At 37.4% G+C, this 15,367-nt stretch overlaps 1 protein-coding gene across 1 annotated transcript; it reads left to right on the top strand.

The window, feature by feature from the left end:
* Positions 1–9,642: 9,642 nt before the first annotated feature.
* Positions 9,643–12,396, top strand: LOC149147310 (glutamate receptor 3.4-like). Its single transcript, XM_089440041.1, has 5 exons — positions 9,643–10,079; positions 10,188–10,471; positions 10,598–10,629; positions 10,733–11,124; positions 11,242–12,396. The coding sequence occupies exons 1-5, from the start codon at positions 9,723–9,725 to the stop codon at positions 11,770–11,772; spliced, it is 1,596 nt and encodes a 531-aa protein (XP_089296167.1). The 5' UTR covers positions 9,643–9,722; the 3' UTR covers positions 11,773–12,396.
* The last annotated feature ends 2,971 nt before the right edge of the window (positions 12,397–15,367 follow it).

The raw sequence follows: 15,367 nt of genomic DNA, 5'->3' as shown, positions 1-15,367 counted from the left end.
TACAACACATGCATCATAATGCCAACAATCTCCCCCTTTGGACTTGATGGCAACAACACCAAATCACTCTCCCCCTTTGACATCAAGGGCAAAGGGTGGACCAAGATATTCTCTTCCTTTGCTGAATCATTCCACTGTCCATACTCCCCCTGAGTACCCGCTGAAATCTCTAAAAGGTCTCCCCCTTTGTATATGCCAAGGTGTACCAATATGTTCATGCTCCCTCTGAGTACATGCTGAATCTCTGTTCTTGCTGAAGTGTGCTGATCATGCTCTCCCTGACTGTAAGCAAGGTCTACAAAAGATGTTCTTCAAGAAGAACATGACTCTATACATCAATAAAGACCTTCCTATCACTTAGGACTCATACATACATCCATAACTAAGTGAGGATAAACAAGAAAATGACTCATCCACCCAACCAAGTGGGGATACATCAAAAATTTACATCTGACAACCAAACACATTGCATCAATCATCCCAGGCATAGTGGGGAAACCAACATAGGCCGTTACATGACCTTGACATCATAAAAGAGATATGACATAGAGACAACAGATCTAGATCAAGACTTATAAAAGTCACCAGCAGCATCTGATAATCACCATTCAGATCAACAACCAAGAGATCCTTCTGTTCTCCTTTCGCCTTTGTTCCATCTGAAACCAACAACAAAAGTGAACCAGAACCAAAAACTTTAAGATAATGCCAACAATGCATCATTGGAAGATTATCTGCTCCCCCTGAACCTGTGCCAGATGATCTCTGTCAGACCCATATCAGACTTTCTGCAACCAACATCTGTCCCTGCTGATTTTCTTCAAAACTCCATATACGCGTCTGTATACACATAAACAAGCGTATATACGCGGATATCCCTTACGCAACACGCGTATACCATATACGCGACTATCCTCTTGTAAAACGGCGTATGCACGCGAATATCCTTTAAACAGCACGCGTACACAAATTTCCATATCAACAACCTGTAAATGTCCTGTAGAGAATAGGTCATCAACCTATAACAAGGTATGTCTGCATCAATTCATCCCTTTGAACAGAATTCAGAGTCATTCACATTGTATCATGTGTGAAACCACCATAGCCATTTCATCAAGCTCTACATGATCCAAGTATCATTACTTGGGAACATCTGCATCAATTAACATATGTAAGGATCAACCTATCATCATATAGATAAGAACTCATCACCATGTCTTCAATAAAGCAACTTTGAGTAGTCATCCATGTATCAGCACTATGTATCTTGAGCTCAAATTCTTTGACAAAGATTCTTGATATCATCATCAGCAACAATCCTTATCCGCATGAGTGCCTGCATCATAACTGTATGATATTTATGCATATGACAACAGCAGTATATAAGTGACTCATCATCAAGTGAGGAAGATGTGTATTCAAGCTTTGTACTTCTCCTTGTTCTTATGAAGATCACCCTGTAAGCACCATATATGCATCATCAAAGAATCAACCATAAATCTGATCTGAACATCTTCTATGTAACTCCAAGAATCATATGAGAGTTTATCATAGACAACTCACAACCACATCATAGCAAGATATATCATTTAGCCATATAAGAATCATCACCAAGGATTATAAACCATAATGCCAACAATGAATTACTAAAGGCATATGCTCCCCCTCAACCAGTGCCATTTGTTAGATCTGATCATGCATATATCAGCAGTAAGCATCAAAACATCTTCATCCTCAAGTTAGGATCAAAACACTTCCAGACATCATACAAGTAACAAAACATTTCCACACATCCTCAGCAGACTGTAGCTATTAACCAACAGAGCAAATAATGGACTGAATCATATCAGATCCCTTTTCTGAGCCTGTCCCCACTGCTTTTCTTCAGACTGACACATACGCGACTTTTCAGTGTCGAACTCGCGTATATACGCGACTTCCCTTTAAGAAACTTGCGTATGAGATTCAGGACACTAAAGGTTTACACTTTCAGCTCCCCCTGAGTCTGATATGTCTGTGCTGTGCTGTGTCTCAGTACATTGTGCTGACTGTACTTCCTTCTTCCTCCATATCTTCAAGTGTGATGAGGTTTTCTCCTTTCGGTGTGATGTCCATCCTTTGTTCCTGCATTCCTTTGCTATATGTCCAAGCTTGTTACATGCATAACATCTAACATGTTTCATGTTCCTTCTGTAGCAATCAGCAGCTTTGTGACCATACATAGTGCAAGCAAAGCAATATCCATTAAAGTACCTTGATTGAGATGACCTGTCCGCATAATAGTCTTGAACTCTTCTTCTTCTACATCTAGCTGCAACATGTCCAAGATTATGACATACATAACATTCAACATTATTCATAGGAGGAGTAAAAGATTTTCTTTGAGGAGTCTCTTTCCTTGATTGTTGATGGGGTTGACCTTTCATCTCCTTGTTGATCATTTTAGATTTCTCTTTAGAGTTCCTTGCCTCACCTTGTGAACTAGATTCACCTTCAACAGATTCATGAAAACCAAGACCAGTCTTGATAGCAGGAGACCTTTGACTACAAAGAATATCATCCAAGGCTTTAGTACTATCTTGAAATCTCAAAAGTTTATCCTTTTCTTCTATTTTACCTTTCAAGATATTTACCTCAACTTGAATTTGTTCCTCCTTTTCTAGATATTGCTTCTTCATGTCTTCTCCATCTTTCCTTCCTTCTTCCAACTGATGCCTTAATTTGAGAATCTCCTTTTCTTGTTCTTCATTCAGATCCTGCTGCATTTCACGAACTCGGAAGGCACATTCTAGTTGAGATTTTAAGCTGGTGACTTCGTTTTCTTGTTTTGCAATAGCTTGGAGTAGATCTGTATTCTGCTTCTTTGATTCTTCAAGATCTCCTTTTAGTGAGGGGATTGTAGCTTCAAGATTTTCATAGTAGCTGGATCTATCTTTGAGTTTCTTGATGGTTGTGCTTCTTTCGTTGACTTCTTTTCTTAATGATGTCACTTCATGCTGCAATTTTTGACATTGGTCTTCCTTGTCCTTGAGAAGCTTTCTTACCTTGTTTCCTTCTTCTAGTTGGGCCTTTAGTTTGGTAACTTCTTCTTTGAAAGCACATTCCCTTTTGTTCAATAGATCTTGTTGATCTTTAACTTTGTCTGCAAGCCTTCTAAACATTGCCTCTATTTGACACTTTTCTTGCTCACCCATAAAAGCATGTTCAGTAGTTTCACTATCACTTCCATCACTTTCACAAGGAAATATAGCAGGAACATCAGAGGATAACACATTCATACCTGATAATGATTCTGAATCTGATTCTGAATCTGAAGAGCTTCTTATACCTAATCCCCAATCGACTCTCCCACTGTCATAGTCCTTCTGAGATGTCTTCTTCTTCTTATGAGCTTTCTTCTTAAGCTTCTTTCCCATTGTTCCACGGATCTCCTTCAAGCGATCAAGCTTCTACCAAAGGACCTGCTCTGATACCAATTGTTGGAAATAATACTGAGAGGGGGGGGTGAATCAGTATTATCAGATCAATCAAACTTTTCAATTTCATACTCAGAAACATATACGCTACTTCAATTAAGTGAACCCGCGTGTACACGCTACTATGTCTAATGAAACTCGCGTATATCCAGAGATCTTATAATTCAGTTAGCTTAATCTTCAGTAAATGCATCAGATCATTATTAAGCATATTAACAGTAAACAGGTGCAGAATAACAGAACAGAACATCACACAAGAGCCACACACATGAACACAAAGATATATGGTGGAAACCCAATGTGGGTGAAAACCACCTGCTGCAAGTCATCTCAATCTTCTTCTTAATAAGAAAATCCTTTTACAATATTTGTACTGGTGCAGTCTTATACCAGTACGGGAGCTACAACCCCCTTTGCTCTTGTACTAGCTGATCCATTTACTAGTACGCAGGCTGCTACCTGCTACAATGCTCCAAAGATCTCCTTTAGCTGTTGTACTAGCTTAGATACTAATACGTAGGTGCTTGCCTACAATCTTCTCACCTCCAGGTACCACGTTTCATCAATTTTCAGACTGGATACACTGAAGCACAACACATAATCTGTAAGGCCACTTTTCATCCAATTTTCATACTGGACCCATAACAATCATTGAAGCTCAAAACAATCATCAAACCCTGAATCACTGAAACCCCGTTAACAACAGTCACCAAAACACAGAGTAGACACAGAACTCTGTAATAACCATCAGATCCATCTGCAACTTCAAATATCAAGCTTTACAATGTATACGCTACTTCGATGAATCAAACCCGCGTGTATACGCGCTTTTGCCAAAGACAACCCGCGTACAGATCTAAAAATAATTTCTCATAACTTGCAGCTGTACCAGACATCAATCATACTCATAACACTTATAGAACAATACATGCGTCAGTATGTAGATCTAGAATAAGCATCATAAAGATAGTTCATTTCAAACCATTTGATCCCGATCTCTCCTTAGATCTAGTTCTCCATCAACCGATGAGATCTCTCCTTAGCTCAGATCAAGCAATGCATCATCAACCCATAACCTGCATACTGGATCTAATGCTTCATCAGATATTCAAGACATTTCAGATGCACTTTGCCTAATGATTTCCTTCTCCTTATATAGCCTTAGGCCTTGTTCAATACCAAGGGCCACAACCATAGAAATCCAATACCATCAACTTTAAAACTAGGGATCAACACGTCCGTCGAGACACCAAGGTCCAAAACCATAGGCACAACTTCCAAGGACTAACCGCCATGGACCAAAATGAGTTTTCCACATACACGCGCTTTTAATGAAGCCAACCTGCGTGTACACGCGACTTGGGCTTAACGAACCTGCGTGTATGAACTTTCTCTTCTTCTTATAGTCTGATCATCAATTCCTTGCTGCTGTCCTTCTGCACTATGATTTCTCATCAGTGTGGTTTGCCATCAAGGACAACACTTATCTCATAATGCCAACATGGATATCAATTCCTAGGTACTTGTAAGAATACACTTCCTCCAAGTTATTATTGTCATACATAAAATTAGTGCAAGTGTCCTTCTTGGATTTGATAATCATAACTTTTGTTTTGTCAGTGTTAACAGTCATACCCATGGTAGAGCAAAAATCCTTAAGAAGCTTGAGTTGCTTATCAAGATCAGAAGGGCACCTTGCCAAAAGAACAATATCGTCAACATAGAGAAGAAGGATAACGACTATCCCAGCTAAGATTGTGCCACCACATCCTGCTTCTTCTAAATAACCTTCGAGCTTATCGATGTAAATGCCAAATAGGGTAGGGGAGAGGGCGCAACCTTGTTTAACTCCGATGTTACACTTAATATCTTTTGACCACCCCTCATTGTTCTTTAGCTTGGCAATTACATTCTCGTATAACCTTATAGCAGCAGCTCTCAACTCAAGAGGAACCTTTAGCTCTTCTAACCTATTCCAAAGGTTGTCTCTAGGAACCGTATCGAAAGCCTTTCTAAAGTCTACAAAGCAGCAAAATAAATTGGATTTATCATTACGACATTCCTCCGCAATGATCCTAAGCGTAACAAGGTGGTCTGTTGTTGAGTGATGCCTTCTGAAACCTGCTTGGCCTTTAGCCCGCTTACCTTCACTTTCAAGCCATCTGCTTAACTTTTTTTCCAGAATACTACCATACAACTTGGCTAAGAGAGGGCTGATCATAATTGTCCGATAATTAGAGGGGTTATTTGTATCTCCACTTTTAAAAATAGGGATAATGAGGCTCTCAGTCCAAGGTTTAGGGAACCCTTGCTTAACAGCTTGGTTGAAAAGCTTGTGGATGTGGGGGATGAGGACAGGGCCTCCAATTTTTAAGATTTCTGCCTGGTAACCTTCAATGTCCTTAGCTTTCCCATTCGCGAGGCGATTAACCCCAAACTTAATGTCTTCTAAAGAGAAGACTTCTTTCGTTGTGAGCAGGGTTTCCAAATTATCCATGACATTAGGAGATTCATAAAGCTTTTTAAGATAAGAATTCCAATCGTGAAGAGCAATTTTATTATTATCCTTAGTCTTCCTAGTCAGAATCTGCCTCCAAAATTTCTTAGGAGCAACCTTAGAGAGGTGTAAGAGATTCTCCCGTCTTTGACGAATGTACTGCCTCTTTTTCCTTTTAATTAGGGCTTTGTATATTCTTATCTTGTCCATTTTAAGAGAATCATCAATAGCTTCCTTAATTGCTCTCCTCGCATTTTTACAATCTTTGTCATACCAAGGATTGGTTTTGCTATTTCTTTTATTATTTGAGATTTCAATTGAGAAATTTTTAATAGAATATGAGAGGGTTGTAGTAAAATTATGATATAGGTTTTCTTTGTTGTCTATATTAGATAAAGGAGGCAAATTAGTTTTTAATTCATTTAGGAAGAGGTCCTTTTTATTTTTATCAAATATTAAGTTCTTTTGGTTGTAAGTATTATTTTCTATGGGAACACTATGCATGACAAAATTGAGGGTTATAAGTAAAGGCCTATGATCGGAGTCAGGCTCGTGGTCGTTTAAGATGTCAAAGTTTATCATTTCGTTGTATAATGGAAGATCGGAAATAACGTAGTTTACCACGCTGCTACCAAGACCATGGATGCAGGCCATCTTGCTGGAATTAGGCCACTTTTTTAGACCGTTGCAAATTATGAGATCCTGAGCACTACAGAGCTTGACTAGCTCTGACCCAAACAAATTTTCCCCGAGGTCTTCAGAGCTCCTTTTGTACCTACTAGCCAGGGTAGGGTCTTCGTCTAACCAAAGAGGATTAGGGTTGGAATGATTGCTTAAAATAATAGCTTGGTTGTTTGAAGTTCGAGCATTGAAGTCACATATTAAAAGGATATTACCATCATTCCTTAGGCTAGAAATATCGTTCTCTAATCTATTGTAAGGGTTAGTTTTATCTAGATTCTTCTTCTTATAGAAGTTAGAATTAATGGGGGGGAAATAACATATTGCTATGTAGGACATTTTATTATTAATGTCTCTGATCTCTATCCAACTAAATTGGTTGTAAGGGTCGTTTTTATAAATCCTAACATAGGGGGAGATGTTCTTTTTAATGTAACAAGCTATTCCCCCAATGCCTCTACGGGAGGATCGCTTGTTCCATGTAGACCATAGCGTAAAGCCATCTATGTTAGGGACCTTAGATTCTTCGTGCTCCCAAGTTTCAACAAGCAAAATAATATCAACATCATTTGAGATCCAACTTAGCTTGGGGCCTTTGTTCCATGGGAAGCCCCGACAGTTCCAAGAAAGGATCCGGAGCATGTTTAATTGCTATTGATTACTATCTTTTTGGTTTTTGTCTCAAATAAAGGCTTTTCTATTTCTGATTATTGCCCATTTTCCTTCCTTTCTAGCTTCTTTTACCTTTTGAACCTCCTTTCTTAATTCTGCTTGATCTTCTGGAATGAGATCTTCATTTATGAATATTCCCGTTCCTTTTAGACTTGAGGTTTTACTAAGTATGTTGTGCTTATGATCAGTAGAGCTCACCTTTATGCGGATTAATCTTCCTTTATTCTCGGTTAATTTCCCCAACCTTGTTGCTTCTGTGAGACACACTGTTTCAATTTGTAGTCTATTATGTAATTCTATCTGGACTAAGGCTAAAGTATCCTCATCTTCTTCCTCTTTTAAACCGAAGATTATAAGGTTTAAGGTCCTTTTGTTACATTCGTGCTCTAATTCTATTAATTTTTTCATTTCGTCTTTAATTGGTTTAATATCTAACTTATCTACTGCACTATTTAGGGTGAGGATGCTATTAACTTTTTCTTCTAATTCTTTAATCATGTCTTTCATTTTAAGACCCTCTAAGGTATCAGCGTCTCCTTGCTGGGATGGTTGGTTAGTATCTTGGTTTTGTTTTTCTATAACATGCAATCTAGTCTCCATTGCCTCCATTTTATTTTCCAGTAGTTCTATTTTATTTTCTATTTGTTTTTGGATAGTGTTTTCAAGAGATGCAAATTTATTTTCCAGCACGGCTTCTAACTCTTTTTGTAACTTGGCTTCTCTTTCTTCTCTACGTTTCTCTAAAGACTCTATATACTCATAGAGGCCTTGTAGAGTAACTGTGCTAGGTATGCCCTTGGTAATCTTTGGTAACTGTGGTGAAATATTCATACTTCAAATTATATGAGCAAATATGTATTAGAAAAGAAAGAGGTAAGGAATGTGTGCACCTGGTACTAGCAAACCTGACTGCAGATTGTCCGTGTCCACCGTAGCCAGGAGACGAAAGATATGTGAGTTCAGAACCAGAGCGAGGAGTGCGGAAGGTATATCAGAGATATATATAATGTTTGACTGCGAGCCTCAGAATCGGAGCCTCAAATCACTTTCGTTCAAATATGGGAGAATGCCTCAGAATATATGCTCACAGGGTTCAGATATGCTCACAGAGTTCTAATATGCTAGTATAATGCCTCGGAAACAGAGCCTTGCATTCAAATATATATGCGAGTGCTGGATATATATGCGAGTTCAGAATGCGAGTTACTCGAGTTCAGAATGCGAGTGCTGGATATATATGCGAGAACCGAAGATATATGAATGCGAGAACCGAAGATATATATGGATATATGAATGCGAGAACCGAAGATATATATGCGAGTTCAATATATGCGAGTTCAATATATTTCAGAATGCCCAGAACAGAAGATATATATGCGAGTTCAATATATGCGAGTTTAATATATTTCAGAATGCCCAGAACAGAAGATATATATGCGAGTTCAATATATTTCAGAATGCACAGAACAGAAGATATATACCGAATCCGGTTGAATGCGAGGATTATATATATAGTTTAAATAGATCACCGAATGCGTTTAAATAAATCACTGGAAAAGTGCAAGACCGAATGTGTTTATGTATACAGTTTAAATAGATCACCGAATATATGCGTTTAAATAGATCGCCGAATGCATGCGAGACCGAATGCGTTTAAATAGATCCCCGAATGCGTTTAAATATAGAGACCGAGACCGAATGCGTTTAAATATATGCGAGTTCAATATCCAGCACTTAAATATATGAGTTCAATATCAATATATAGATCACCGAATATATGCGTTTAAATTGATCACCGAATACATGCGTTTAAATATATGCGAGTTCAATATATATCCAGCACTTAAATATATGAGTTCAATATCAATATATAGATCACCGAATATATGCGTTTAAATTGATCACCGAATACATGCGAGACCGAATCACCGAATATATATGCAAGTTCAATAGATCCCCGAATGCGTTTAAATATGATGGTTATCTTTGAATTCATGTTTCTTTAATTTATATTACATTAAAAAAATCTTTTCAATAAAAATTATATAGATAAAAATTTTGTAGACGCTTTTCAAACATGTGATGAATCACATCATCGAACAGATCATAATATTAATATTTTAGAGTTTTCAATAGATACCAAACGAGATTGTGATATTAATATTTGAAGTTTTCAATAAGTACAAAGAAAACAGACCCGCTTCCGACGTACGCTAACGTTGATCGATCGCTACACAAATTTCAACCCTCCACGCAACTTAATATTAATTAATTCGGAACAGTCAACTAGTGATCTGTGGAATCGCTAATCGTCGAGCGCTCCACTTAACCTACGATTATTTAATTTGGAACAATCAAGAACTTGATTTGTGGAATCCAGTAGTGAAGTGATCAGAATGAGGGCGGTGGGATTGAAAGTTTTTCTTGGGCCGACCCTTATTTTTATGAGTTGCATGCATACGTTTTATCAGAATACTGATGCAGTACGGCAAAATCAAATAACACCGTCTTCTTCTATTACTTCTCCAACAGCAAAAATCTTGAGAGTAGGCGTACCTTGGAATACGGTGTTCAAGGAGTTCGTCTCGGTAGAAACGAACGGAACAACTTTTACTGTTGGCGGATTCTGCGTGAAGGTGTTTGAAGCTTCCATTGAAACACTCAATTATTCCGTCCATTACATCCCATATGGAATAGAGAACTTCAGCTACCACTTCAGCTACGATAGTATTATTGACCAAATTGTGCTTAAGGTATAGGTGTTGTCTGTGTGCAGGCCCTTAAATTGTTGTCATTCTTAACGGTAGCACCAATAAGAGCTCATATCTTTCATGCTTTATTTATTGTTCTTCGCTCTTCAGAATCTGGATGCAGTGGTAGGAGACTTCACCATCACATCAAAACGTTCTCGAGAAGTATTGTTTGCACAACCTTTCTTAGATTCTGGTTTAGTGACAGTTGTTCCATTGAAACATCAGGATGCCGTTAGTTTTGGCTGGGTTTTTACGAAACCTTTCACCACTGGAATGTGGCTACTAATAGCGGTGTTCTTCATCTCCGGAGGGATGATGATCTATATATTGGAGCGCACAAACATTCGGCTCTTCGAAGGGCAGCCTAGAAACCCATTGGGAAGCATATTAAGGTAAGGAACAAATTTTGCCATGCCCTATTTTACATACCTATCATTTTGGACAGGACAAAGTAACTGCCTCAGCGATCGAACGGGTTGGAAACCACATTAAATTTAGCAACGTTTGTTTTTGTGCAGGTTGAGTTTTATAACTTGGTTCACTAATCAGGGTAAGTTATTCTCTTTCTATTTCACAAATTCCTTGTTTGTCCTCCGTTAATTTGATGTAAAGACGTATGGAATTTTTATCGAAAATTTGATTTGTGATAGCAGATGATATCCGGACCGGAATGGGGCGCATAGTGTTTGTGGCGTGGTTGTTTGTTATTGGAATTCTGCAATCGTGCTATACAGCAAATTTATCAGCTATTCTAACAGCCACACGTTTAGAACCAACCCTTAACGACATCAACAGTGTAGTGGCCAGCAATCTAAAAATTGGTTATCATTTGGTATCTACAGTCCTAGATGGAATTATAGAACACTACAGAATCTCTAGACATAGACTAGTGCCTCTAATCTTAGCCGATTATTATGATGCTTTGTCTAGAGGTGATGTGGGTGCTATCGTGGACGAACATCCATACATGGAGTCTCTTGTAGCAGAACATTGCGATAGCCTCGCCTTCGCTGGCCAAACGTTCACAATTCAAAACTGGGGATTTGTAAGTAATTACCATTGGGATCTGTTATTTGGTTTCCTTTTTCCAAACATTCAAGGCAATAACTGTTCATGACACTTTTAATTTCGTTTGTGGATACTGACGGGTTGTTTTGGGCAGGCGTTTGATCGCATGAATTCTGAACTGGTAAGGGACATTTCTATTAGAATACTAGAGCTATCAGAAAACGGCGAGTTGGTCAGATTGCAACAACATTGGTTACCTTACTATGGCAGTGATTGCAGCAAATATAAGGATCAGTTGGGAACCGGCAAACTTCAAGTTCAACACTTCTGGGGCATTTTCGTCATAGCAGGGCTGGTATCAGCGATAGTGCTATTATTTTACACGGTACAAAGGAAATGGAATACTTCTATAGCGGCCTTGCCAACTCCTCTCCATGAAATCTCATCTGGCCTGATTCTTCCTCCCGCTGAAGGCTCATATGATAGCCCAACTGCTCCTGAAGGTTCATCAAGCCATGGGAGCGGAGGCTTTATTTCCGGCGCCGACCCTGGCAGAAGCTTGGAAGTGATGAATAATCCCCCTGATGGCCCAACTGCTCCTGAAGGTTCACCCGGTCACGGCGGCGGAGGCTTTATTTCCGGCGACTACTATTGCGGAAGCTTGGAACAGTTGAATAAAATTTGAAGTCTGAGGAGAACAAAATCATTGGCTAATGCTATGGCATTTGTTGCAATTTGAATCACACTTGACCCTCCCACAATATTTTTTTTCTTTAAATTTTCTTCCTTCAGCTTCAGATCTAGCCGTGTCAAGTATGGCGTTCCATGTGCGTGCGGCAGGTCCCTATCGATCTGCTCCCGGTATTAGAATCAGGTCAATATACTCGAAAATGCTCCACAGCATGAGTCGTGATGGATTATATTACTCAGCTGTTTGATAGGGCTTGTATATCCACAATACCAACCGGAACGCTCTATGTTGTTTGCCCTCTGCTTTTGTGGATTTTGGGGTACATGCGTTCTTCTCTTGGGTGACAATGGTGCCTGCCTTGTACCCTTCATTCTGTCTTCGGATCTAGGGGTTCTGTAATCAGATCAGAGGATACGATGGAGGAGGTTAAAAAAATAATGAATACAATAGTTGGTAATTCACTTTTCACTGGAATTCTGAGCGATCTTAAGTCCGAATTGTTTTTGTTTGGTTTAGGATTTGGTCAGCCTTGCCGGTGTGGGATCTCGCCGAATTTTTGGATGGAGAAGATGGGGTGGAAGTTTGATAATAAAGTGTATTTGATAATATTTTTTTGTTTGCAAGTGCAAAATGTATCTGATATTATTATTTACATTTATATATTATTTATAATAAAATAAATTTAAACTAACTAAATTAAACATGAAATGAATTTTTCTTGCTTGTAGGGTTAAAAGATGTCCCTACTATTTAAACAAAGTATATCCATAGATGTATGTGTATGTGCAAAAACATAGGTTTTTGCATGCATCCCTTTATGTTTCAGCGTCGACATAGAAAGAAGACATCTTCAAAAACAAGTGATACATCAACTATGCATGCTTGCCACGTATGTGTTACGTCTTTGTATGGTGTCTACTTCCTGAATGGGGTCAATATCCTCACAAATACTCCACTGCGTGAACCTTGCTGGATTACTCCTGATTATGTCAGTGAATGTTTGATGGGGGTGATATCTTCAACACATTAGCAACCAGAACGCTCTATGTTGCTTTCCTTCTTCTGTAGATTTTGGACCAGTATCGTGTTCTTGTCCTGTGTGACAATTGTGCTTTCCCTTCTATAATCTTTGGTTTTATCCTTGAATTTAAGGGTTCTGAAATCATATCAGAGGACACCATAGAGGAAGTTAGGAAAAGTAAAAACTATTGTGGTAGAACAGAATAGGTGTCACTTCACATTTTATTTTGAAATTAGATTATATATGAGTGATTAGAGATTTCCACAGTCATTCATATTGTTATAGATTTCTGGAAAGGCACTCTGTAATATATATGATCCGTCTAAAGTTTTCAATGGGAACTTCATTTATCATCAGGGACCAAAGAAAGCCTTGAAAATAGACGACTGCTGGAGTCTTTAAAATTGATAGGAACCTTTTGGATTGTGTATTTGTTGATTAACCATTAAGAGTTAGAAATAATATTTCACCAGTTTTATTTTTGAAAATTATAATATTTTTCTTCATTAAAATTAGTCAAATAATGATTGAGATTGATTAATTATGCACCCAGATAACAAGTAAGACCAGGGAGTTAGATTTTTAATTTGATTTTTGAATAAAGGAGGAAGGGAGGAGATAGTTGATTTTTTTTTTAATTAAGAAATAAGAGATTAATAATTAATAGTTATTTAAAATTAATTAAAGAATTAAAATTATATGAATAATTTTCGGAAATGGAACATAAATAAACTAATGCCAAATATAATTATATCTTGACCATTTTTTTCATTAAAATAAATTAGTCAAATAATGATTGAGATTGATTAAATTATGGACCAAGAATTGAACAAGTAGGATTAGGGGAAAAAATTAAGAAATAGAAGACTAATAATTAATAGTTATTTAAAATTAATTAAAGAATTAAAATTACATGAATAATGTTCAAAAATGAAACCTAGATAAATTAATGCCATATAAAATTATATAAATTTGTTTTGGTATCATGAAATTTCAAATGACAATTTTAATTAAGGATTAATGGATCAACAAAGATTTTCTTATTTTATGGTTGATGGATAGAAAATAGAGCTAGAAAATTAAAGAGGTTAAGAATTAAAGAAGAGATTGTAAGAATAAATTTAACGAAGTTAAGAGGTAAAAGAAACACTGATGATGAAGAGAATTTATTCGAGAGATAAAGTTGAGAGAACCAAAATTATTTAACATGGCCAGTAAATGGGACAAAAAATGAGGTACATCAGAAGGGGGACAAAGATCAACATTGGGTCAAGAGGCATAGGTGAAATGGTGGATGATAGGTTTCCAAGATTGGCTGAGCCTATAACCATCTTCCCTATTAAAATCTCTATTTCGAGGGCTTTTGGAATAATACGAGACTAGTAAAAAGAGGCAAAAGAAAAACATCTGAGTGTGGTTGTCATCATTTTGTCTGCGACTGGATATCACAGATATGCGTTGTTATATTGGCGAGCATGCTCTAACAAAAATTAAAAATTAATTGTGGAGAGAGAGTTTCTCTTCTCAATATTTATTACGAACCAATTAAATAACATTACATTGGAGACATTAACAATAAATAATTGTAGTGATACTAAACTAAAATGGACTAACTGAAACTGAACTAGGACACTTGGATGAATGGTTTTGACACCTAGTAGGTGGTTGGAATTAGATTCTCCAATACTCCCCCTTAATTACAACCACATGAAAATTTAATTAAGATGTCTACTTGTCTATGTCTCAGCTAGGCTTACAATTTAAAATTTTGACTTCAACTAGATTTACTTTTCTTATTTTCTTCTTTTCTTCTTCCAGGTCCGTAGCCACTAAATTGCTTCATCTTTTTCCTCTCGTTGTAGGCTTCAAATTTCAATTTCTTCATTTGTTGGTGCTTCAAATTTCAATTTCTTCATTTGTTGGTGTAGGTCTTCCATTTTTCCAAGTTGTCTAAGCATGTCCTGGACCTCTTCAAAAATCAACTTGTATGTGGACTGCCACCACATGCCATCTTTTCTTGTGTGATCTTCATCATCAATTTGTTGCAACATAAGTTTATAATAAAAAAATATTTCTTCATAACTCCAATACATGAAAATTTCATGCTCTCATCATCCAAGATGTCTTCAACATGCATTTCTACAGCTTCTATGCAAACTTTATCAAGGCATGGTGTTGCAAGCCATGTTTCAAGGAAATTTAACTCTTCTTCATAATCGTTATGTGTACCTACACATTGGAAATCAATGGTAAATGTAAAAACATCTGCAGAACCACATTGGTTATGTTCCTTCTTCTCTGCAATGAGAGCTTTCTCCTGTTGTGCTTCATTCTTTAACTTTGCTTTTGTCTCTGTTTTCTCTTTGTGGGCTTCCTTCTTTGGCTCTTCTTCTGTCTCTGTCTCTTCGGCTTCTTCACTAACTAGTGTTGTTGCAAACAGGTTGTCTTCCACTTGGTTTTTAGATTCAAGTGGGTTTTTATCACAGAATAACATCATGTAGATATCATGTTTTTGTTGCATCATTTGCAACCATACATCATGAGGTAAAAGGTCTTCATCAAATTTAA

The sequence above is a fragment of the Pinus tabuliformis genome, chromosome 9, assembly GCF_031772625.1.
Source record: "Pinus tabuliformis cultivar Carrire ecotype Pingquan chromosome 9, CPIR1, whole genome shotgun sequence".
NCBI classification, from domain to species: Eukaryota; Viridiplantae; Streptophyta; class Pinopsida; order Pinales; family Pinaceae; genus Pinus; species Pinus tabuliformis.
The sequence above is the reverse complement of the archived record's forward strand: the minus strand, read 5'-3'. Positions and strand labels throughout refer to the sequence as shown.

What these genes read in the sequence shown, in the direction of transcription:
- LOC149147310 (XM_089440041.1), top strand. Translation starts at nt 9,723, where the DNA reads ATGAGGGCGGTGGGATTGAAAGTTTTTCTTGGGCCGACCCTTATTTTT. An exon ending in TTGACCAAATTGTGCTTAAG is followed by an intron (nt 10,080 to 10,187) that starts GTATAGGTGTTG and finishes TTCGCTCTTCAG; the next exon opens with AATCTGGATGCAGTGGTAGG. An exon ending in AACTTGGTTCACTAATCAGG is followed by an intron (nt 10,630 to 10,732) that starts GTAAGTTATTCT and finishes TTGTGATAGCAG; the next exon opens with ATGATATCCGGACCGGAATG.